This window comes from Orussus abietinus, unplaced genomic scaffold, assembly GCF_000612105.2.
Source record: "Orussus abietinus isolate OABI.00-Male unplaced genomic scaffold, Oabi_2.0 scaffold134, whole genome shotgun sequence".
Classification (NCBI taxonomy): Eukaryota; Metazoa; Arthropoda; class Insecta; order Hymenoptera; family Orussidae; genus Orussus; species Orussus abietinus.
The window spans coordinates 205,639-230,065 of NW_019394377.1; the positions used below are offsets into that span (position 1 = coordinate 205,639).

General features: G+C 46.8%; 2 protein-coding genes and 1 long non-coding RNA gene across 5 annotated transcripts in view; 2 read left to right on the top strand and 1 right to left on the bottom strand.

The window, feature by feature from the left end:
• The first annotated feature begins 210 nt into the window (after positions 1-210).
• Positions 211-3,425, top strand: LOC105695365. Its single transcript, XM_012416876.2, has 2 exons — positions 211-2,535; positions 2,616-3,425. The coding sequence occupies exons 1-2, from the start codon at positions 388-390 to the stop codon at positions 2,925-2,927; spliced, it is 2,460 nt and encodes an 819-aa protein (XP_012272299.1). The 5' UTR covers positions 211-387; the 3' UTR covers positions 2,928-3,425.
• A 363-nt stretch (positions 3,426-3,788) lies between these two features.
• LOC105695366 lies at positions 3,789-7,039 on the bottom strand. Of its 2 annotated transcripts, none has more exons than XR_001103624.1 (3): positions 6,678-7,039; positions 6,320-6,531; positions 3,789-6,223 (listed from the first exon to the last, which is right to left on the bottom strand). It is a non-coding gene; the product is annotated as an uncharacterized LOC105695366 (long non-coding RNA). The 2 variants fall into 2 exon arrangements; XR_001103623.1 differs by having other exon boundaries at positions 6,316-6,531.
• Positions 7,040-8,096: 1,057 nt separating this feature from the next.
• LOC105695282 (transcription factor kayak) overlaps positions 8,097-24,427 on the top strand; it is a 33,138-nt gene continuing 16,807 nt past the window's right edge. Inside the window, exon 1 of one of the 2 annotated variants that reach the window (XM_012416717.2) lies at positions 8,097-8,340. In XM_012416717.2, the coding sequence (XP_012272140.1) occupies positions 8,212-8,340 (129 nt within the window). In that variant the 5' untranslated portion in view covers positions 8,097-8,211. Of the gene's footprint in view, positions 8,341-17,580; positions 18,093-24,427 lie in introns of those variants that run through there. The other variant, XM_012416716.1, reaches the window with a different exon arrangement.

The following is a 24,427-nucleotide window of genomic DNA, read 5'->3' on the forward strand; positions in this document are numbered from 1 at the left end:
GAGCCGCCAATGGCGACTGGTAGATGGTACCGCCATCGAGAGTGCGCGAGCTTCTATCAGAAATTCGTTGCGCCGCCCTTGGGGGCAAAAAACGGTGAAAGCTAACGTACGAAACCAGAGGGCAGCACAGGATCGATCACACGATCCTGCCCGTGAGCAATCTCCCAACTCATCTCTAGGTCGGGTTATCTATCCAATTGTATCCAATCGACAAGTATAAACGTGCACGTAGCTTTGTTTGTGGCTCTCTCGAAAAACGCGGTAAACGCATAAGTTTTGCGAATTGTATGCAACGTGCTGACAAGTGTTAAAGCAAGATGTAGATGAAGTAATTAACGTGTAGACAATTTGACTCTGCTTTCTATGAATCTGCGTAAAACATAAGTCATGTCAAAAACTCGAAAACGTGTAGCTGTCGAAAAGGTAACAGAGAAACAGACAGTAACCAAAGTTATTCGTAAAACAGCTAAAAAAAGTGTTAATGCGACCCTTAATGCATCTCCTAAGGACTCAAAACCTCAAATTAGGCATTTGAGAAATAAAAGAAAAAATGACAATGAGAAGACTAGTGCTTCGAAAAAGACAGGAAAAGAGACATCGAAGAAAGGGTCATCGCTCAAGGGAAGCAATGGAATGAAGAGTAAATCACCAGAAAACGTACTACTGAATAAAAGGAAAAATACTGAAGTAAATACTGAAAACCTGCCAACTATAGAAATAACAAAAAAGTCATCGGAAAATGTACCATTAAAGAAAAGGAAAATTACTACTGCAAACACGGAAAACCTGCCAGGTAAAACGAAAAAGAAGGAGGTGCGGAAGAATATAAAGGAAAGTGTCGAAACTGATTCAGAAGAAAATAGGCTAAAGAATGGTTTACGACAGGCAAAGTTAGAGGACTCGTTTGCTAAGCAGACATTGGATAGTCAACGTAAAAAGAAGGCTGCTACAAAGACAGCTTCAAAAACTGAATTAAGCGACAGTATTACAGCTGATAAAGTAGAGATATCAAATGTCAAAAAGACACCGATTTACAAAGGCGCTAAACTGCCCGAGGAGAATGTAGCCGATAGAAGTTTGGTATATGATTTCCCAGAGGAGAAGAAATTTAAAAAAAGAAGAGCGCCTAGAATGAGTGTAGCGATAAAGAAATTTCTAAGTGCACGAAAAGCTGCCACAAATGTAAAAATTCTGAAAGTAAAAAGTACAAAAGTTCCTAATGTAGATTCTACTTCCTCAGCTGTGAGTGACATCCGATGTCAGGCAGACATTGCTTTACGGCAAACGACTACACCAAAACGGAAAGCTGTTCCTATAAAAAAACTGAGAAAAGATGAACATAGAACACAATTACCTCCAGTATATGATGCAAAGGCAGAGCATCATTCCAGGGCGCAAAGTGTTTCCACCAGTGGTTACACAGCCCCTGATAGAGTAACGCTTTTAAATAATAGTATTTTATCATCTTTCGATGCATCAAAACCATGGAGATACCCACCTTGCATCGCATTCTCTCCTCTTTCTTTTTCCATTCTCCAAAGAACGATAATAAAAACCTGTTTGCCTCCCCATAATAAATCTACGTCTGGCTCAACAGACAACGATCTGCCGACATGTGAAAGAAAGTTAAGTAACGAGATAAATGATGAAAATGCAAATTCACCAAAAGTGCTAGACAAACAAAATTGTAAGAAAAATGAATCGGTTAATGGTTCACCCTTGGTATCGAAGAACGAAATTTCTAGTATACAGAAATGTTCAATTTCTGCTAATAACAGTGGCGAAGTCAACTCCAATAATTCAGTAACTCATGTGCATGATCTGATTGAAAACGATTGTGACAAAGAAAATGTAAATCCAAAGTGTAGTACTCCTAGATTACAAAGAGAACATTTTGCTCTCATGGATACATCCTGTTCCCAAAATTCTAACTCTACTGATAAAGAAAATACAACAGCCATGGTATTAACCGATTCGAGAATCTTGAAGCAAACAAACTTAAATAATTTTCTAAATATAGCTGAACTACCAGAGGTTACCAACATCAAAACGGAACATGGGATTTTCATGGATCTGCACTCTACCCCAGCGAGAAGTAAATTCAAACAGAAGACTCGAAAAGAACCAGGAGTAGAAGAAGCTTTCGGATTCGAATATGACTTGAATATCGATTTTTCTCCAATAGTAAAAACACAGAAACAAAAAACATTGTCTAAAAAAGTACTTCAGGAGAAAAATATAAATCTAACACATACAAATGACCGTCGTGCCTTCATCAAAAACGCATTATCTTTACAGTCACCCTCTATAAATCAAACAATAGCTGGATCTCCAAAGTCTTCAACAATACACAATGAAACTAAGGACAATAAAGTTATTGAAAAAGTTAATAAAGTCACTGTACCAAATATATTGGAATCCAACACGTTTTCCAACACCTTTGACATCTTATCTAAAGAAGAGCAGAAATCAGAGGAAAACTTACTATTAGAAACTCCTTTGTTTCCTGACTTGGAACCCACACACTTTTTAAAGGTAAGAAATTGTCCTGCTATATTTATCTTTAACACTACCATTTATGAATAATTGTTAGTTATTTATACTTACTTTCTTAGCCACCAATAAGTTGCTACAAACGAAAGAGGGCAGTTAATCTCAGTTTCTTAAGAGAACATAATGAAGAAGAAGACGAAGGCAAAGTAGATGAAGATATTCCGCATGATGATAATGATGATAATAAAGGAGAGGAAGAGGGACCTGTACCAAAAAGGAGGAAGCTTACCTATTCGCAGCCAGAAGACGAAGATGTAACAAATGAGGAAACGTTAATACAGTGGGCTCAGTCCATCAATGAAACTTTTGAGCAAATCGATAACCATGACTTAGTAGTTGAACGATCTGATTTGCTAACTGAACAAAAAGATTGAAAGTCTACATTTTTGTGATAATCATTACACTTATGTTATTTTTAAGTTTAAAGCCAATACTTTTTTGTAAAGAGAGACCTGGATTACCCAGTTTATAATATATCCTATATTGTTATACTTTTATGGTTATTAAGACAAATGTTTGCAGCAAACATTTTACAGCTAATGCTATTTTTAACGTTAATTTAAAGTGCTCCACGAAGACTTTCTATATTTAATTGATACTTCCGAGCTTACAACTTATACATGACATACGACTTTAATCTACACCGTTATTAAAAATCATTTCAGTTCAACTTTTATTCTACACATCGATGACATGACAAATATTTTTTTTTACGTATGAAAGAGATTCTGCACGAAAGCCTTTGTCATAAATACTGGTTTTATTTTACGTTAATTATTCACAAAAGTGTTTTATTAGTTTTTTTTTTCTCAATTTGGAAGAATGTTTCAACAATAAAGTAAGAGACATGTCAGCGTCTTAAGAGCTTGTAATAACAATACTACTTGTGCCTTAAGTTATAGAAATGTGATACCAGTGAGAAAGTTTAGATTAAACAGTATTATATATGACAACCCCGATAGAATCAATAACAGAGGCCGTGTGTTTTGTACCTTTAAAATAAAAGAAACTTATGCAACAAAAATTCCATCGTATCATATATCTAAAACAACACAAACTGCGGCTCATATAATCGCATAGGAACGACAAACCCAGACGAAAAAAAAAAAAAGAAAGAAAACTTAAAATCGTAACATTAAATGAGCTGCAGCGTTCCTTATCGCCAATTGTTTAAGATTCCGTGTCTCGCTGTACGAGCCAGTGCTTGGCACGAAGCTAAAACATTTGCAACATGTCTCCGACCTTACTCACTGCTTGCATCAGCTTTTATAACAAAGAAACAATAGAAAATCTTAATTGATCTAACTTTCGTTCTTATTTACACGGTACAAAATGGAAGCGCTCTTAAGTTACATCCACAAGTGTCCAACGATATAGATGAACAATTTCAATAACCCTTTCTTTTTCATGATCTTCCTCTGGGTTGAAACAAAAGATGTCCCAAGCTCTGCTGAATTCTATCCAAATGCCTAATTCAAATCCAGTTCCATTCGAGCCCTGTCGGACAGCGTCAAGTTTTGGAGCGCGTCCTGAGAATATGAAATGATTAAATTACTCGTGGTTTGCATACAATGGCTCGTAGGATTAGAGGCGCACGCGAGCCGCACAAAGAAACCGTCGGAGAATGAGGGTGTCGTCGTTGTTTCCTTATCTTTGACCACCGTCTGCGGTGGGCAGACGGAATAAAGGAAAAGCACAAAGGGAGCCATACGTCCCGAAATCTACGAGTGCGTCGTAGGCCGCGCCCGGGCTCCTTTATTCGACTTGGATTTTGAATTTCAATGAACGCCTGAAATCTTTGTTCTCCGGGCTGCGACATTTTTTTTTCTTCCCCTCTAACCGGATGCAAGCCATACATGGCAAACGCTTAACGTGATACGCAACTCTCTTTCCTTGGTAACGGAGAAACGAAAGAGAACTTAGGATGTGAAACCAAAAGCACAGTTTAACGCATCTCGCTTAACAAAATGATGTATGAGAGCGAAACTTAAGAAATAAGAAGTGCGTCCTATAATTATGATTTTCATGGATTTGTCCCACTAGATTCGCAAAATACTTCACTCTACGACAAGGATGACCCTACCCGTTCTCTGGTGAGGGAAGATTACGCATCGTGACAATGGCTCTTGATACTGACTTTTGTTTGCCAAATGAAAATCCCAAAGTCTTTCTTTTCCCTTAGACTTCCACGATACGTGTCTTTCGATTCCATCACGGGTTTTGAGCAAAGCGAGGATCTCCCGGACGAAATCTCCTATCTCGTCGCACAGAAACGGAAAGTCGCAGGACGGCGCGCGTAATCTCGGCTTTGTCTCCGGTATTTTGCAAGCCGTACGTCTCAGCTGAAACACACGTGCGTGCACCCGCACAGGGTTGACTCATTAGGACTATATATCGTTACATCTTGTGCGGCACATTCCCGGGAACCAGCTGCAGGCCATAGTCCAACTGCGCTCGATTTCGCTTCGTATTCCGCGAGGCGAGCCGGTTAGCGGGCTTTCCTCCTTTGTCCTGGAAAAACTCCGCAAACTCAGCGAGCGCGGCGAACGGTGACGCAAATGGTCGCAAATCGCTCGCGTCACGAATAGGGCTAAGCCGAGAGATTCTCAGGTGACGCCGGAAGCTCGTACCTCGGACCCGCGCAGACATACCGCATAACGCACAACCGTTCCCCCGAATGAGATACAATAAATCTCTAACATCACGTAATCTTAAATTCTAGATAACTACGCATAAAAGTGCGCGATCGTCGAGACAAGTAAGCGGTCTCGGCGTTCGCCGGCAATTCCCGTCTAATCTGAATTTATTCGAGCGAATCACGGCGGAACGGCGACCGGAGTCGCGGGGTTCTCTTTTGTAGGCTCTCCGCTCGGTTGGCGTATTTTCGGCGAACGACGTAAGTGTCGAACCAACACGCCCCGAAATAGCGGCGATAAGATAACCGGGCGAGGACTCGCGTTATTAATTTCGCAATTTATTGCGGGCCGCCGATATGCCTCGATGCGGCGCGAAAAAAAAAAAGAAAAAAAACAAGCGCGCGCCTGAGTTCGCTCGCATAAATTCAACGTTATGGTACAATAGTAGAGAGATCGTTTCGTTATGTCATGCGTGTTTACGCTGCCCATTATCACGGTGAAAACAAAGAAAATCGCTGATAGAGATGCCGCCAGAGACCGAGTGACGTCTTCCGTCTGACGACGCGCGGTTTCCCAGCCTCGAGAATCGCCGATTCAAGGCTGGACCGTATTTTCCGACTCGCGAGATCGGCGCCTTTCGCAGCGAGGAACGTATGTACGGGTGTACACGCATAACGCCGTTTGCAAGTGGCGTGGTCGCACTTGTATGCAGCCTTCCGTGCATGAGACTCGTACGGTCCTCGTGGCGAGACGATTTACGAAGCGGCAATGACATTCCTCGCTACCATTTTCTTTCTTCGACAGCCGATGTACTCTCCTATATGGGGTTAACTCGAGTCCTTGGCAGGCAAAAGCTAGCTCAAGGACGTCGGCCGGCTGTCTATTCGAATTTGATCGTGGTCAGCCGACTAAGCAGGTGAATGTCAGCCTCTCGGTTTCCCAAGCACGCCGGCATGCCCGTAAAGGGACCCGGTCCTCCTCGACGACGTCTTCCACGAATGATCCTGCGATCCGTGGCATCGTGGATGCAGGTCCTGCGGATTTAAACATTTCCTATACTCCGTCTGTCATTACAATCACGCCAACGGGTCATTGGAATTCATTGAAATAAGAACGCTTAAATTACCCACGAGTGAAATTTAATTAGAGTGTCCAGAAAATGATATTCCTGTTTTTGCAATTAAGATTTGACCTTCCTCTGTTTTTTGTTTTCTTCTTCCCTTTCAATAACGACTAATGCGTTGTCGATACTGCGAACCACTCCAGCTGCCTTCCGGTCCACTTTGAACTCGTACAAGGGAATCTCCCAAATGTGCTTCTTTTCCATCTTGAATGAACTCGTCTACATGAAACAGAAAGCTAAATGAAATAATTATTCTCATCAGGGTGCATCGAAAAGTCCGTATTTAAGATTCTATATCACGTTAACGTTGAAGCGTCGAGTCTTAAATATAAAAACCGCAATAATCTTCTGAATGTGTTACTCACGACGCGGCGGTTTTTGCCAAACCACCTGCTGCGCAGTGATCCGCGGCATAGTGATTTGCGACAGGATACGTGCAATTGTACGGTGCTCCGCGGGTTAACACGCTCGAATATCCGACATATCGAATCGGTGAGTCACGCATCTCGTTTGATGTGTTCCGGCTACCCCGTTCGCCGCCCACGCGACCTGCGCCGTGACTCACCCGCGGTTCTCGGAAGCGGTCCGGAATCTCCTTCGAGTTTCCGACGCGCGGCGGCGCCACTGGAGAGGACTTCCGAGCGAGTGCGCGCGCACCCACCTGCGCCGCGCCAAGTGAAACGCGATTCGCGACCTGGGAAATCCCTTCCGGAACAGGTGAATCACGGGTCGTTCACTCCGGACGAATAAGTATCACCGGACGAGTGAAGTACTCGGAAACGACTGGAGCTAGGAGGAAGTTCCGCAGACTGTGTTATCGCAATGGCGAGGAGCGAAGTCTCACATCCTCCTACTCCGTCAGTAGAAACAATTCAATTAGATTTCGATACCTTATCCGACGCCACCTTCCAATTACGAGGAGTTGGTAATTCCTCATGTTTCGAAGTTTTTTATGTATATTGCGTGAATCAAGTAGGTTACCGTAAAAAACGTATCAAATATGGCGGACAAGACGTAGAGCATGCGGCATCCGCTAGGTTATAAACATCCATCTTGCCCATTTGTTTCATCCCGTAATTCACCTTTTGGTCTTCCACCTTCATACATTTTGATACAAATATTACGAATCTTACGACTTCAAGTAGCCGTTATCAGCCGTTATAAACAAACGTCAAATGCACATATATGCATACATTTGAAATTCCCAAGACTGATTTCGAATGTGCGCGGATTTGTGGAGGCGTAAAGCGCAATCCCCTTAATAGCGAATGAGAATCTCTCTTAGAGGTAAATAGGTGGACTCGCATTGGTTATTGACGATATTGCGCATGCGCTTTGCACGTATAGTTTGGGGTAATATACGTGTAAAAAACCACGTATATTACTTGACGTATTGTACTTACCTGATCTTACCCATAATACTCACCTTTCTATATGCGTCTCTCTTCCTCCCGTATGTGAGATATCGTTGGCTAACACATGCGATCTCTTTTTCCCCCCACTTCTGGTTTGTTAGCCAACTTTTAGAGCATCAAGCAAACATAGGATCTGGGCTTCTACGGGACTTCTGAATTCTTTGCCCACGTCCATGGCGCCCGGCGGGCGCCGCGAGAGTGCGCCCCTGGGCAGGCGCGCGTCCCTCGCTCCGATTGGTCGGCGCGCCGCCGGGAATAGCGAATGACATCACCGGCTCGGCGAGTCGGCGCCGGCCGAGCCGAGGCGAGCGCGAGAGAGCGCGAGAGGTATTCCCCGCGGTGAGTCATCGCGGCCAGTTTCACGCAAGAGTTTCCAGAAGCGAGGTGGCCGGTTCGCGAGCTGCACGCGGCCGGTCTAACGGAAGGAACAGGGAGCCGAGGGGCGCCGCCCGAAGTTCGCCGCGGGACGAGGAACGCCGCCGACATGAAGCTCGACGTGTCCGACGTGCTGTACGACAGCTCGAGCGTGTCCAGCGACAGCGGGACCTCGCAGAGCTCGCGTGTCAGCCATGACTTTCTCTCGAGCATCGCCAACTCCAGCACGCCGAACAACGTGAGTAGACCCGAGATGCGTGACATAATCCCCACGAGGCGACCCCTCGGACGCCGCGAACAGTCGGCGAGGTTTTGAGGTTAGGGCGACGTGCTAGTCCCCGGCGCGGCGTCTATCGCCAGCCTGCAGGTGCGGGTCTACCTGAATCGGTCTCAGGGGTCTATCTCGATACGCGTTATCTCCCACTTGTCATTTAGGACCTGTCTTTGTAGGAGGTAAACCCAGGTTCCCGGAACCGTTCGATAAGCGCACTTTTTGTCGCGAATCACAACGGGCGATTAACCGGCCGGCGACGTGGAACGTCGCGCGAGGAGTTGCAGCATTTTTCTTCCAAGGGGATTGATTTTCGGGATTTGGGATAGAGAGGTGGCTTTAGGATGGTAATTATGGCCCTACTCGCGAGGTATCTGCTGTTAACGGAGATCGGCCCTGGAAGCGGACCGCGAATCGACCGATTATATAACGATCCCCGTGATAGAGAAGTCGCTGACCCCTGCCTCCCATTTGCCCCGCGATACCGAAGACGAGGGCGAGGCTTAATTCGACGGTCGAGGTGCTTCTCTTGAGAGGGAAAAGAGAGAGAGTACGATCATCCTCTTGGAAGTAATTCCGGCGGAGTCGTCACTTGGCAACCGCTCCTGACTTAAATTAGGCCTTGGCTTAAAATGCAGAGTCCTACGCGGATGTGATATTCCGCCGTTTTGACGGATTTCAATTTATTACACACGGGACGTAATTTAATCCGCGGGCACTGATTGGATTTCCCCGTACGCCGAGGCTTCATTTATTGGCGGAGATCCGACAAGGATACTGCGCTCGATATAGTAATTACGAATCTGCGAGATCCGGGGGAAAGAAAAGAGAAAAAGGAAGAAAGAGATGTTTATAAATATGCTAATGCGCTCCCGGTTTGCGAGGTTTTCGGATGAGTCCCGCGACGCTCTCGTCGGCGCCAGAAATACGACGTAACGCGCGGTTTACACGCAACGAAACGCTAAAATTACAACTACGAGGTTGTCGCGTCATCGCCAAGAACTCCTCCTCTCCTCTCTCTCCCTCTCTCGAGTCGATGAACACGCATAATTTCGCGGGAATCACGGCGGATTCGATTGGCGCGCGTCGCGGGGCAATTGAGTGGCCAGGAGAGGGGGGAGTCACGTGACTAGGTGCTACACACTTCGAGGTCAGAGCATTTCGAGAGCCCGACCCGAGTGCACGGGTCGGGCACTCCGAAATTCATCGGCATGCACTACGATTATTTTATCGTCGAGGAACCTTGTTGGCTCGCTCCTCGAATCAATTTTTCTCTCTCGGTAATTATCCACGCGATTGAGGAAGACCGTTTAAAGGGGGATAAAGTGGGATAAGAAGCGAGGCGGCTTTTATGCCGCTCTGAAAATCGAGCAATCGATTGGAGCCACGAGGCCGCGCCGGCCACGTTGCGACGCCCGAGCCTCGCGATTCAGCGACTTTCATTCTGCCCTCCCTGGTTGTCTGGCCTTTTAAGGGGGGCAACCACGTGCAGGGAGCGCCGCCGGGCTGCCTGACGCCTTCCGCTGGAGCCGGCCAATCGCGGGGCCGCTGCGCGCGTCGCGCGCCAATGGCCGCCCGGCTACAGGGGAAATGTCCGATCGCGACGCGCTCGCGCCTCGCGGGGGCCGCTTACGGCCACCGCCGAGTTTTTCTTGCGCAATCGACGCGCGCGCACGCGGTCCGGAACTTTTTCTCCTGTTGCCGGTCCGCGCGCTATCTTGAATGAATCTTTTTTTTTTCTTTTCTTTTTTTTACCGCGCTTCTCATCGCCGATGCGTGCCAATCGCCCCCGCGGAACTTCCTGCTCCATTTTTGCCCTCGACCTGGATTCCCGATTCTCGAGCTCACTCGTTAGGGTGATGTGAAAGTGGCATCGAAGAGGTCTTGTTTATAAAACTTTTCTCCCAACTGGATTTACCGAATAGTTTGAAACTTTACAACGTGAATAGGGAGAGTATAAGGGAGGTCCTGAAACTCATGAAATTTCAATTCTTTTCAAATTTGTTTATAGGTATTTTAAAAATGGTTTATAAAAAATGAAATTTCGCGAGTTGCAGGACCTACCTTAGGGTCTACATGTTCACGTTTTAAAGTATGAAACGATTTGAGACACCCAGTTCGAAGAAAAGTTTTATGAACGATTGAGCTTTCGGATGCCACTTTCACATCCCCTTAGGACCTCGCATGCGATATTGACAACTCGGTCGCATGTCTCGATACTTCAAGGTCAACTGATCACGCGGAAGTCGGCGATGAAGGAATCAATGAGCGGGTTGAAAGTTCTCTGGAAATTCGTCGTAATCGGCGCGATTGACGAATCGATGCGATTTTTGTCATACGGAGTATTGGGAAATTTAGTATCTCAAGGTCGAAGGAGAGGTTCCCATTTTTTCGCTTATTATGCGGCGAACACCCCTTGTCGGTTCCTTTCATTTCAGGCTCACTCAAGGCCATGGGAATCTCGTCTCGTCGATATCTCGATGATGCTATGCACGACTGACAGAAAATAAAGGAATCTTTGTATAGAAGTTTCTATGTCAACTCGAGTCGTTATCGATAATATCGTGAGTCCGGATGCTGACCTGTTGAACCGTGAATAGCGGAAATCGGCGGAAATTGGATTAAATCACAGAGGTGCAGATTTGAGGCGGGTCTCGACGCGAGGAAACTCTAATTCTTCGGTTAGACATCTTAAGTCTTATGAAAAAAAAAAAAAATAAAAAAAAATGTGTACTGCATAGGTTCAAGAAAAATTTTGTAATTTATGGATTTATGGCTTCAGGGTCGAGCTTCTCAAAAATGTTACACTTCCTCTCCAGACTGTACGGTGCAGTTTCCCGTCGCGGGTATATCGACTGTCCGCCCCCTCCCTACCCCTTCCGACATTATAGTATTGATCTAGCGTAGTCTCGCTGCAACAGCTGGCCCCTCTTCCCCCTCTCTCTCTGTCTCGCCGCTTCCCCTATCGTGCCTACTCTCTCTCTCTCTCTCCGCCGAGGAACCCTCGACGGGCGCGTGGCTCACGCGTGCTCGGGAAAAGCCGAGCGTGCCTGCCGACGCATCGAGCTCGCCGAGGTCGTGACACGCGACGACCAGCTGCGTTTAGGTGTTATTAGATTTTTAGCTGGCCGCCTAGAGGGCCGAAATGTTGGTCCCGCTTGGGTGAAGAAATCGCCGGGCGATATGCTAATCTCGAGCCCCGGACACGCGACCGGAAGCACGACGGGAAAGTTGCTCCGCTTACCCTCAAACGGAAGTCTCATCGAACCGGAGGAATATTTCTTTGAACCGGTATCGAAGAAATGTTTCGACAATTCCGAAAATAATTATTCTGTGAATTAAACATATACTTTGGTTCCATGAATTTTTTTTCTCTTATATATATGTATATATACATGCACATATATGCGCGTGATTGATATGTGTCACAAATATATCTATTTATTTATTTATTTATTCGCGATTTACATATTTCTTTTTTGTAGTGGTCAGATTTCCTCACGAGTGTCGTTTACGTTTTTCCTTACGTCGGTGAATCACGTGCCCCCCCCCCACACCTGTTCCCGGTGTGCGGAGGCGCATGCGCAGCGGATAAAACACGACTCGCGACCACCGGACGTGACGAGAGAGAGAGAGAGGAGAGCCCGAGGCCCGATAACTTCGTGCCCGATACCCGCGGCCGCCAATTGAGCCGTTTCTGCGTCTCGCCTCGACGAATCTAGCCGCATTGGCGACACGTTCTCTCGTCGATGCGGCACTGAAATGAAGCCCCTCTCATTGTTCAAACACACTATTCGCCCATAAGACGTACCATGCCGCCGCGAATCACGTACCACGCATCGCGCATCACGAATCACATATCACGCGTCACGCACCACAATGTGTGGAGGCACCCTAAGACTCGCGCGAGCCGATGCGTGACGATAGCACGCGCTACTTTACGATCGCACGTGCGTCCTTAGAGGGGGACGGAGGAAACGAGAGCTGCACCTCTCCCGATCCCGACGACGGAGGAACACGCCGTTAAGGTGACATTAAAGTGTCATTTATATATACATATCAAAACGTCAGAAGGTATTTATAGAACTTATCTCCAAACTGGTTGCACCGAGTCATTTGAAGCTTCATCACGAGATTACGAGGGCCCGAAGGAAGAACGCGGTGCTCGTGAAATTTCACTTTTCGAAAGAGAATTTGTATTTATCTCGGGCAGGAACCAAAAAAAAGAGACATATTTTTTCTTTTTTTTTTCTTTTTCTCGAAAAATGAAATTTCACCAGCATCGCGTTCTTCCTTAGGGCCTCCATAATCACGTGTTGAAGTTACAGGTTATTCGGTGCACCCAGTTTGGACGGAAAGTTTTATCAACTTTTTTCACGTTTCTGATGTATATTGTGTGACCCCTTCGTGTCACCTTAAAGTCCCCGTACTCGCGATCAAATGGCTTTACGATCCTACATACCTTTACGATCGTTAAGTCTACGTACCTCGGGGTGTACACTGGGAGACATCAATGCCCTCCAATTCTGCACAGGCGATGCCGTATCTGCAGGGGAGGCATTCATGTCCGCCATTGTACACTGGGAAACATCAATGCCCTCCCATCCTACACAGGGGATGCCGTATCTGCAGGGGAGGCATTCATGTCCGCCATTGTACATGGCCGTACTCGCACGCAAATCGTACACGCATATTCGCTTCCCGAGATGCTATCGCCGGTCCGTACTTTGCGACAACGCGTCCAGGGTACCGGTTTGTTGCCGATCCCCTCAACGCGTGTCGCGGTTGTAAACCCGCGTGCGGAATCGTAATCGCAGGGGTGGGCGCGGTCCGGATACCTCGGTGTAATTTATTTACTATCGAAGGGTCCCATCGATCGGAAGAAATGGTGCATATCCTATTTATTCGGCTTCATTTGAGTCAAATGATAATTCTTTAAATTGATAAAATATTTCTTTGGTTTAAGACTTCTCTTATTTTTTTTTTCCCCCTTAGTGCTGGCACCATTTCTCTATTCGAAATGCATTATTTACTTACGACAAGTCGTCATCTATGCTGTGAGATGTACCGAAAGTTTAAGGACTTCCCGAGGGTGGATTCTACTTCTTAATGTACACCCACACTATATGACGATTTATTTCCATTAGCAAGGGTGAAAACTGGAAAATGGCGAGAAAAATTTCCATGTAGGAACGCTTCTCACTGTGCGAGCGATAGTGAAATTATTACCCGTCACCGATATTCTCTTTATTTTATTCTCGTGGTGGTAATGATCTTTACTAAGAACGACAAACTATATATATAATTTTATTGAGTGGGAGCATTATTAATATTTTTTCTCTAGTAGACTCTACTATGGTTGCATCCACGTGTTGCCGCTGAGATGGCTATTACCGCAGTTAGGGCAGAAGTTTATCGGCAGTGTTGATGTTTTTTTTTTCTTTTTCATTTATTTCTTAGTCAGGGAGTTAATTGTAATTTTTCTCAGCCTGCGGTCGGAAGCGAGCGGTGACGTCGCGTCGCGACCCTCCCAGGTGGAAAGTGCGTTGGTAGCAGGTGGAGGGAACGGCAGGGAATGTCATCGAGACGGTTATGGCCTGTCGAGAAGCGGACTTTAAGGACCTCCTTATCGGTAACTACGTCGATTTGCATGCCATCCGCGTCCTCTCGCGGTTGGGTTACCCACAAACATTCGATTGACCCGCCTTTTTAAAACGGCGAGGGGCCCCGTTTAAGCGACTCATTGTGTCGCGAGTAACGTCCTGGGGGGAAATTTCGGCCTTCGACTTAGGATATCTGTGCCTGGGACGACCTCGATCCTCGCAAACGCGATGATACCGCTAGGAATAACGATCCCTCGCCTACTTGTACACGCGATTTGTTCGTCTCGTTACTCTTCTTCGCAAGTCCTCGACTCTCGTTTCCACTTGTCGCCGGGACCCGGGGAAACGGTCAAGCATGATTCTATTTCATGTTAACACATTCGCAAATTTTTTTCGTTTCAAACACTGAGTACTGGCGAAAATAATGAAATTCTGAAACTGGTTGCCGCAAACTTGTATCGTGTATCGTTATGGACGTGATTCACGTCAGCGGTAAACCAGGAATAGAACTTGAAAAGACGTGAATTCACGTCAGCGGTCGCGAATGTGTTAATGAAGAAAATCCAAAATCATCGGAGTCGGCTCGAGAAAAGCAAGGTCGTAAATCGAGGTCTGGCCCTGCCGGGTAAAACTCTGTTTTCGAGCCCTTCGACGAAGCCAGGAAGGACGACGGCCTCGCTGGCGTCCCTTGGTCACCGATATCGTCCGTTCGCACAATCGGGCCGTAAATTACGGGAGTTTGTATTGTTAAGGGAGCCGGAAGACAACCCCCTCCAGGGTACAACGCGATTTTTGTCCGACCTTAAGGAATTAGGGAACTTAGTCACCCGATTACCTCTACGGCTGACCCGGTCGACGACGTCCTGCTGGGTTTGTTTTTCTCGAGTTTAACCGTGCTTTCACGGATTATTTCATATTGTCCATGGATGACGAGGCTCGAGCCACGTCTTTGTCCTCTTGGAGGGACTTTGGCACGCGAGCCTTGTGACGGAAACCTCGGGTCGGTCCCAACAACCCTCATTGGCATGAAAATTCCATAATTGTAACGGGTAATCTCGGATTAGTGATATATATTCCTGACTCATCGGCTAGGACTCTACTAACCGGAGATTAAAATCCGCTCTTAGGTTGCCACCTGAGATCGCACGATCAAATTGAAAATGGCGTCCAGGGAATCAACCGTCTTGTCGAACTTCTACTCCGAAATGGGTGCACCGAATTGTTCTCGAAACTCCACCACGTGAACGTGGAAGCCCATTCGTTTCTTCATTTCTTTATGTTGTATACAAAGAAAAGAAAGAGAAAAAAGAAATTAAGAATAGATTCACCATTAAATTTTTTCGACCCTGAAATTTCGAGCGCTAGAAAATATCGTGCAATTTCGTATATCGTGCACTTTTATATATTGTGCACTTTCGTATATCGTGCACCTTCATACATCGTGCACCTTAATCGCGCGACAAATCATCCTCGATGAAGGACTTCAACTCGAACGTTGACGCGCTCTTTGTGAGGCCTCGCGGCGCGTCCAAGATGGCGGCGGGCGCAAATAGAGACGCGCACGACGGAATATCCGCAAGTGCGGTTCACCGGCCGCGTGTCTCACGGGGAATCGCGAGAGGATGGGAACAAAGGCCGCCGGCACGCGCCAGGGACGCGAGTGCATCCCCGCCTCGAAATAGAATTCCCCAGTACCCGGCGAGGGTCCTTAACCTATAAATCTCGAGGAAAACCTGGCACGGCGACGGCGGCGTCGCGGAAGTCCCGGCGTGTCGCAACTTCCCCCGCGGCCGCGGCGCAACCTGAGGATACAAGATCGCCTCCATAAGCCGCGGCCTACCTCGGCACTCGCGAATCCGAGTCGCCATTTTCGGAAGAATCTCGCCTTGACATTATTCCAGCCCCGAGTCTCGTCGAGATGCCCATATACGGCGGCGAACCTTTTGGACTATCGGCGCGTGCATTTTCAACTCTGAATAATCGCGACGAATGAACACTTTTGAATTTTCAAAAATTGAAGGAAAAAAAGAAGAAAAAGAAGAAAAGAAACCTACCTCAATGGAGACACTAAAAAGTAGAAAGTAATTATGTCCGAATTATACCTATCTACTAACTGCTGTGGATTTCTAAGTATTCCCTTTTTTTTTTACTTGGCAAGTTTGAAGTCGGTGCAAAAAAAAAAATTAAGGTAACGGAATGTGAAATCGATGACACTGATGTCGCTTCGTTTCCTTTTTGCGCTCGACTTTAAATATTCCAAAACAAATACTTAGGCAGTTTGGGCATAATTATTTTTCACTTTGTAACGCCGTTTTCAAAGGCGGATGAAAATGGCGACAATCGTCAACCGTAATTACGGCGGATGTCCTTTAGCTTGGGGGGAGGTAAATTTATCTCGAGGAAAGCCCGATCGACGCGAATTAGGCATGTCATCCGGTAATAAAGGCGAAAATATATCTAATCGCGACATCCGGCCGCGATTAGGCTCCTTTTCTCTCTCGGTATACGAGCAAACCTCGGAGGTCCATGTCGAGAAGTGGAGTGGACACCGTAATCCGATTTACTAGCGAGAGGAGAGGCGGCCTTAATCGCGTTGAAGCAATATTTACTCCGGCTCCCATTATCTGGAGACACCTTGACGCGATAATAGTTCTTAGTTTTTTCTTTCTTTTTTTCCCCTATCGACGCGCTCGAGTTTCGGAGTAATCGTTTAGGCGGCACTCCAGAGTGAATGGAAACGGTCGATCCGGGTGTGGATAATAATACTCGTTTTATCGGGTTTTATCGGGTCGCCCGAAAAATTATTACTAATTTTTTTTACCGTTAAAGACTTAACGCTTCGGTATCGTCTAAACCTGTCTCTTCTGCCCGTCTACTTTATCCGCCATTTTACCCCATCTTTCTCTAAACCTCGATAACGATAATCGTGCTTTAAATGGTAACCAATTTATCCGTAAGGAATTCATCATAACCCTTAAATTACAATTACTCCTCTTAGAGTACAGAACGAAATCCGGTATGCACCTTGAAAAACGAAAATTCATTGGATCTCAAAGAAATATTTTGTTGATTCAAGGAATAATTTCGTCCAGTTTTTTTTTTTTATTTCGAGTTTATTCAAGCGAAATAAATATTCTTGGAATTAACGGAATATTTCTTTGGTATTATTCAGAGATGTGTTTTTGGATCAGGGAGATTTTTCTTTTTTTTTTTCTCGGGGTAACGTGGACATGTAGATGGGATTTTGTAAGGAAAGCGTCGGGACTTTCCTGTCTAAGGGCAGGGAAAACTGCGATTACTTTCTGCGGAAGCTAATATCTCGGATCGATCGATAGTGCCCTCGATATAGATCGGCCTATCGGAGACTCGTTCCGATGGAACGCGAATCTGGTTCCGATCGGAGGTTCCGCGAACCGACGACGGGCTTTGTATCGCAGGAAACGGGCGATCGTTCCGCGGTACCGTATATCGCGCCAATCGGTAATCAAGATGGCGGTGACGTCACCGAGCGCCGAGTCCGAGTGGTGGGGGGCGGAGCGGCGCTCTTTCTATATAGTTAACCCGCGGCACGTTGGCGCGCTCAGTAGTGCGTATGCGCGGGCGTGTGCGGTCTCGAGGAGGCGCCGGACGGACCACTTGACAGTTTGACAGTGCCAGTCGACCCTCGACCACCGAACCCTCCGGTCGGTTCTCGATCGCCGTGCTTTTCCACGTGCCTTTGTCGGTTGGTAGACGTACTCGTGTATACTCGTGAATACTCGTGTGTACTCGTGTATATACCTACATGCGTACACGTATACACGCGCGTTCGTAGTAATCGGGCGAAGAGAGCGCAGGCGTGTGCGCCAGGCGAGATCAGCTGACTTTGACAGGTCCGCGAGTTCGCGGATCCAGGGGAAAGCGGCTGGCCCACGGCCAATCGGTGGCTCGGATTTTCCGCCGGAACCGAGACTAGTTCCTTTTTTCTTTTTCTCCCCGATGACGCAACGCGTGCCCAGCGCAGGCCTCTACGAGAACCTGGCCGAGGACCACAACTACACCATGTTCTCGATGTATCCCGCCGCCAACAGCCCCCTCACGGACAATTGGGCGCTCACCAAGGAGGAGAAGGCCATGGTGAGATAAACTGGGAATATTCTGGGGGAATTTATTTTCATCCTTCTCGTATCCCCCTCTGTATGATTCTGGGAAAGTGAGGTTGGGTACTCCAGTAGAATCGCTGCCATGTGGGAACGGGAATTTATATACATATATCAAACATGCATAACTCGGATAAAGAGACGACTATATCACGTTAACGAGCGATTTTTACTCATCGAAACGCGGTATGGCTATTCCGTTGCGGAAAGCGAAGTGCTTTTGAAAATGCGATCTGTGAACAGACCCTAAGGTCCCGCGACGCATGCGCGTAAAAACGCACGCCAATGTTTACGCGTAAACGCGATATAGCCGTGCTGGTATGCGAGGCGACGTGCCTTAGAAATCGCGCATTGTGAACGAGCCTTAAGCTCGCGCGACGATCGCGGCCGCGTGACGTTGCGAGGTGCCTCTGCGGAAGCAGGGAGTGCAGAGTCACGGCGATTCCGCGAGACTCCTCGGCTGCGGAAAGATACGCGGAATTGTACATATTTGCACATAGGCATACGAGCTGCGCCGAATAATTAACGGCGTCAAGTGCGGCCGTTAAACCCGCTCGTTAGACGCGCATTTTCGGGGAAAGTGTTCCGGGAGTCGCGCCGGGTCGCGGCTAAATTGCGGAGCTTCCGCCGGCGACGATAATGGCGATCCGGCATGATAACGAGCTCGGGAAGGAGAAAGGTCCGCTGCTAAAATTCCCTCATTAGCGTGCCCTGTGCTTTTAAACCCGAAATTAGGCACGTCGAGGGTGATTTGCGACGGAGTTGAGGAAGGTCGTGGCCGTCGTTAATGGAGACTTCTCGATCCGTCCTCGAAATTGTTATGGAAATTGTGCTCGAAATCGTTCCTGACGTATTAGGGAACGGCCCGATCGGCTCTGACGATAGCGCGTGGTCGTTAGCAGGGAAATCGTCAAATCCACCTGACTCGGAAAATTTGGACGTTCCGCTCGGATTGGTGGAAAGCAACGCTCCACCGAGGAGCGAGGAGCGACGAGTACCCGATACGCGCCTTACGTAATGGACGGGCTCGACATTAAGCTAATTGACGTCGTCGTACGCAATGGCGCAGCCACTTCTCAATTTCTCGGAACGTCCGGCTTGCCGGGGGAAAAGGCGACGGCGAAGCCGCCACCGCCTTGACTTTGCCTTACCTGCGAGCGTTTTCACCGGCCGAGACTTGGGCAACGCGTTGACGTAAACGTTCTGGCCCTTTCTTTTTCTTTTTTTCCTCTTTATCGACGATTCCCGCGAATCCGGGTCCAAAATCGTGACCTGGGTCGCATCGAGCATGGAGTTTAGGGGAAATTCACGGAATCATCGGACCGCTCGACGAAACGCTGCGGATTTTTTTTTTTTTTTATTAGCTTCTTTAGACCGGGACCACGCGAGCGTCGGAAACGACGTGCGTCACGACGGACGTTGAATTTGACTAAAGTACTCCTGCACTGGGGACAAAGTTTCATTGAACTGAAGAAATAATTTGTCAATTCAATGAATATTTATTTGACTCGAATGAATTTCATGGAACATTTCATCCAGTCTTGTGACGATTCATTTGAGTTTATTTCGGTGAAATAATTATACTTTAATTCAACAAAATATTCCCTTGGTTCCATGAATTTTTTTTTTCGTCTCGGGGCAAATTCGCCGATTAACTGGAATTCCTATTCTTTTAACTGAACTTTCTTTTGAGTATGCTATTGTACGCTCGGACAATTGACGTACTCGCGTGGCCCCGGCCTCGTCGGCATAATTTACAATTTCTGAACCATCCAAACATTAATGGGGGGAAACTATTGAACCACGAAATACAATCGTGTGGAAACGATCAGGTCTTTCCTCGACCGTAGGGTATAGATCGTATCGGCGATTAATGCACCTAATCCCGGGTTATCGGAGGAGGGAGGTCTCGACGCGAGACTTCCAGCCGAATAAAGGACCAAGTGGGCGACAATGCAACTCCTCTGAGCCGGCTTCGATTGTTGCCCTCTTTCCCTCTCGTACTTGGCTCGAATTGAAATACGGTCTCGGCACGATTTAGGTCAGCCTACTTGAAGTGTCACCTCTTGGTGCCGCATGGTTCGTGACTCGATGCAGCCCTAAGCGGCCGTTTACTCGTTCCCACGTGGTCTCCGTGAGTTTCGGCTCTTTTGTGCCCCACGATAAGCACGTGCTTACATGCGTATACAAATATACATATATACGTATACACACATAATATATACACGTCCCTTTCTCTTGGATATATATGTTCCTTTCCGCACAATAGAGGCGTTCGCGAAGGCCTTTCCTTTGGGCCCCCGAAGTCCGCGATCGTTGCGCAAGCCTCTTATCCGCATAGAATAATTTCTTCGCGAGGAGGGGAATATGCAATCTGGGGAAAAAAAACAAAAAAAAATTCCTCGCGGCTCGTCACACGTCCTGGTAATTTTTCGGACTCACCCAGGAATCGGCCAGCAGCCGAGAGATCGAATCTCGCGACATGGCAATGGCGACATTTCGAGACCTAAATATCGCCATTGGATTTTTATGATTTTTTTTTTTTTCCTCCTATACTTGTGAAGTAAAAATTAATTTGTGGTGAGTTACAGGTATATGGAAGGCAAGGCATGGTAATTGAAGTCTGGCACTTTTTTTTTCTTTTTTTAGTTCTATTCTACTCTCGGAAGGAAATGTGAAATTTTTCTGAATTATTTTTTATGAAGTTAGAGAGAGGGGGACAATTGAGAGCTCTCGGGTGTTGGATTTGTTGAGCAGGTTTGGGGACGTCTTTAATGCCGAGTGAAACTAAATCTGGCCGGTCGGTCCAATCTCGATGTGTCCAGCCAGTCTCTCCCTCTCTCTCTCCATTTCTCTCTTTCTCTTAATTGGCCGCCCGGGAGGAGCACTCGATGCAAGAGGGTCCCGAAACGACCAGACGCGTCCACCCGGGTCCCGGCGAAACCGAAGAAAAACAGTTAAATCTGACAGGAAGCGGGGAGTTAACGCTCGTTAACCCGCCAATTAGAGGGCTTAGTTAGACGGAGGCAGGGTTAAGTTTAGCGGGAGCAATGCGGAGAGAGACCGGGTCAGAAGGCGAAAGGTGTCATCCGGGATGGCTGGGACGGTCTCACGAGATGCTGCGACCCCTTCCGAGACTCGATACCTCTACTCCAGACTCTCAATTAGACGATGTTTATTCACAAAGTAACCTCTCAATTGATTAATTCCATTGAATGAACGATACCTCTACCCCCGACTCCTTCAATTCCGTGACGTTTGCCAACGAAAGAAAAACCTCTCCAATAATTAATTCTACCTAGGAAAAAAAAAAAAAAAATTATATTTCCTCGTCTCCACCTCCAGATATATACTTTTACCCAGAGATGAAAAAGATAACGCCCGAATCAAGTGGCTACTTCCTCTGTCGGAAATATCAAATTAGACGTGGAAAAAAAAATAGAAAAATCCAGATAGGAGGGTTACTTCAGTCACGTGACGTTATGTGGAGGTTAAACGATTCCGCTTATTAATGTAATATCTTTCTTTGCCTCGAGCAAATCTTTTTTTTTTTCTTTTTTGCGGGGGATAAGAAAAGGAGAACGCCCGCGCGAGTCGAGTGCCTTTTTCCTCTGTACCGGGAATCGTCGTTCGGTTATCAGTCGGGCGATTAGCGCCGCTCGAGCGAACGGCGAGAGTCGGAGCGTGGCAGGCTTATTTTCGAAACGCTTACCTCAGATTCGCCCTCTGACTCACCGTATTCGATTTATGAATGAAAATCGTCACGTCGCGTCGTCACGTCGCGTCGCGCACATGACGAGTCGGCGTATCGGTGTGTAATCGTTGCTCGCCTCGTGCGCGCAAACAAGTGTCGTCTAGTGTACACCGAAGGAGCGATATTCTCCTTCAGGCGATTCGGATGGATATTCCATTCCGCGCGTGGGAATCGCGCGGACGCTGCAAGGCTGCGGCCGGACGCGCAGTTGCAAAAGCCGCAGCTGCGCGGAATACGAGGCTAGACCCCCGGAGAAAGTCCGGATTGATGGACGACGGTGCCTTTGGTTATCCCTTCTTCAGGGTTATCCTTTTCTTTTTTTTTTTTTTCCTTCCCGCCAACACGCGCGGAAACGACGCGATTCCGGGATTTAAGGCGACGTAAAAATCGCACGTCTAGTCGATAAAACTTTTGTCCGAACCGACGTACCGTTTGAAATTTTACCACGTGCGTATGAAGACTTGAGCGAATAGGATTTTATTTATTTATTTATTTATTTTATTTGATTCGTACCATTTTTCCCATTTTTGCATACGAAGGTAAGATTTCACGGGTGTCAGGACCTTCCTTAGGGCCTCCATAGTCACGTGGTAAAGTCTTACAGAATTTTAGTAAATGTCAGGAATTTCAGTTCTCAGGTGTGACATTCGTGTTACTTTAAGCCCGTCGCACGTACCTCGCGTTGATTTTAGCGCAATGGTGGATATTAGAATTCACCGAGGTCCTTTTAGGGCTCGTTCACATAGTGCGCTCGGAAAAACGCGTCATGTGAACGGGCCCTTACTCAGGCGTAGCTTTCCGCCACGTGTGCCGCGTTCTCGCGGGCAAAAAGTCCTCTTTGCGAAATACCGGGACGAGACAGGGTCCTCGAAAGGAGGTCGGTCCTGGGGAAAGATATCCTGCATCCGCGTGACGTCAATCCCCCCCTCGTAACCTTAACACTTTCCCCGCCGGAATGCCACTCGCGCGAGCGGACCTCGCGAGCGTCGACTATCTCGGTGGGCCGACTCCTGGGGACGCCCGTCGATCGCCGATTTTTGCGAGGAGAGGGGAAGAGGCAACAATGTATCATTTTCATCAAAATTTCGTTAACCGTCCCTACACTGTTTTTATGCCCAAACCTTGGTCTATAATCAAGGCGAAATCCTCGGAATCCTCTAGGAGGAGCGATTACACGATCACGATATTTAAACGAGGCGTTCGACCTGTCGCAAATTTTCTGCTCCATTTTTTAAGTGAAAAGTATACCGAGACAGAGAAAAAAGAAATGTCATGGAACCGAGGAAATATTTTGTTAATTTGAAGAATAATTATTTGTCTCGGAGAGGAAATAAATTGTCTTCAATCCGAAAGAGATGTAGCGTCCAATTTATTCGAGTTCATTTGAGTCGATTAATTAGTTCTTTGAATTAACAAAATATTTCTTTGGTTCATTCACACTTTTTCCTTTTTTTCTCTTCTCGGTACAGGACCTCGGTTGCATAGAAGTTGAATATATATTTTTTCATTTATACATTTATTTATATTTTTTTTATTTTTTCATTTTTGTATTTGTTATCTCGAGTCACAATTCAAGGTCCACGATTAGAGGTTCCAAGTGGGAGCAAAATTTCAACCGGGTACGTGATTGGATTCACGTCCGCCACTGTACAACGGCGTTTGACGGATACCAGCAGCAAACACGGTCATTGCTACGCAAATAGCGCGCTCTGAGGAAACTCCGAGCATCCGGCACGGGTTGCTCAACAACCTGTTACAAATACTCTCCCAAGCCGGGTCTTGGTGTTAACTTCACTCCAGACTGGTTAGGTCCCCCCCAATTCGGCGCGCGGAATTTTTTTTCCCCTCCCTGATAAAGACCACTCGGGTGTTTCCCAAGAGGGAAAATGAGTGGTCGCGTGGCGCCCGACTTTTTTTTCCTCCGATTTCTCCCTTTCTCTCGAACTTTAAATAAATCTATCCCCAGGTAAAATATGACATCGAGATAACGTCATTGTTACCCCGTCAACCGACAATCCTCTGGTATAGAAAATAAAGGCATTTAGCACTTTTAACAAAGCACGTAATTTGCTTACAAAAGTTCCTCTCGTGTCACGGTAACAACTGCACCGTCAGCGAAAATATTGGCAATCGTATCCAGCATAGATATGACCATTAGAAAGTATGCTTAAAAATTTAACAAATGAATTTTCCGCGATAACAAGAAAATTATCAGAATTTTACCGAGTTGCCCGAAGTAGTCGTTTCTCCATTGTTCGTGGAACGTTTTCCTGGGGTGGAAAATTTTCTAACCAAATTTCCACATTTTCTGAGGCGCGTAAAATTTCTTGCTGTGAATGTGAATTATTTTTCTGCCCGTGGGTTTAAATAAATCTATCCATCTCCACCTCTCCCGGGGGGGGGGGGGGAGCTTCAAACTGCGCGAAAGGAGGGCGGTTCTCTTTGTCAGGGCTCGCCCCCAAGGGCTAAAGGGGCTCTTCCACGAGCGAATAACTCAACAGTGTGGGCATTCCACATCCCTCGTGTGTGCACACCGTGGTGCCCGACGTCACACCTAC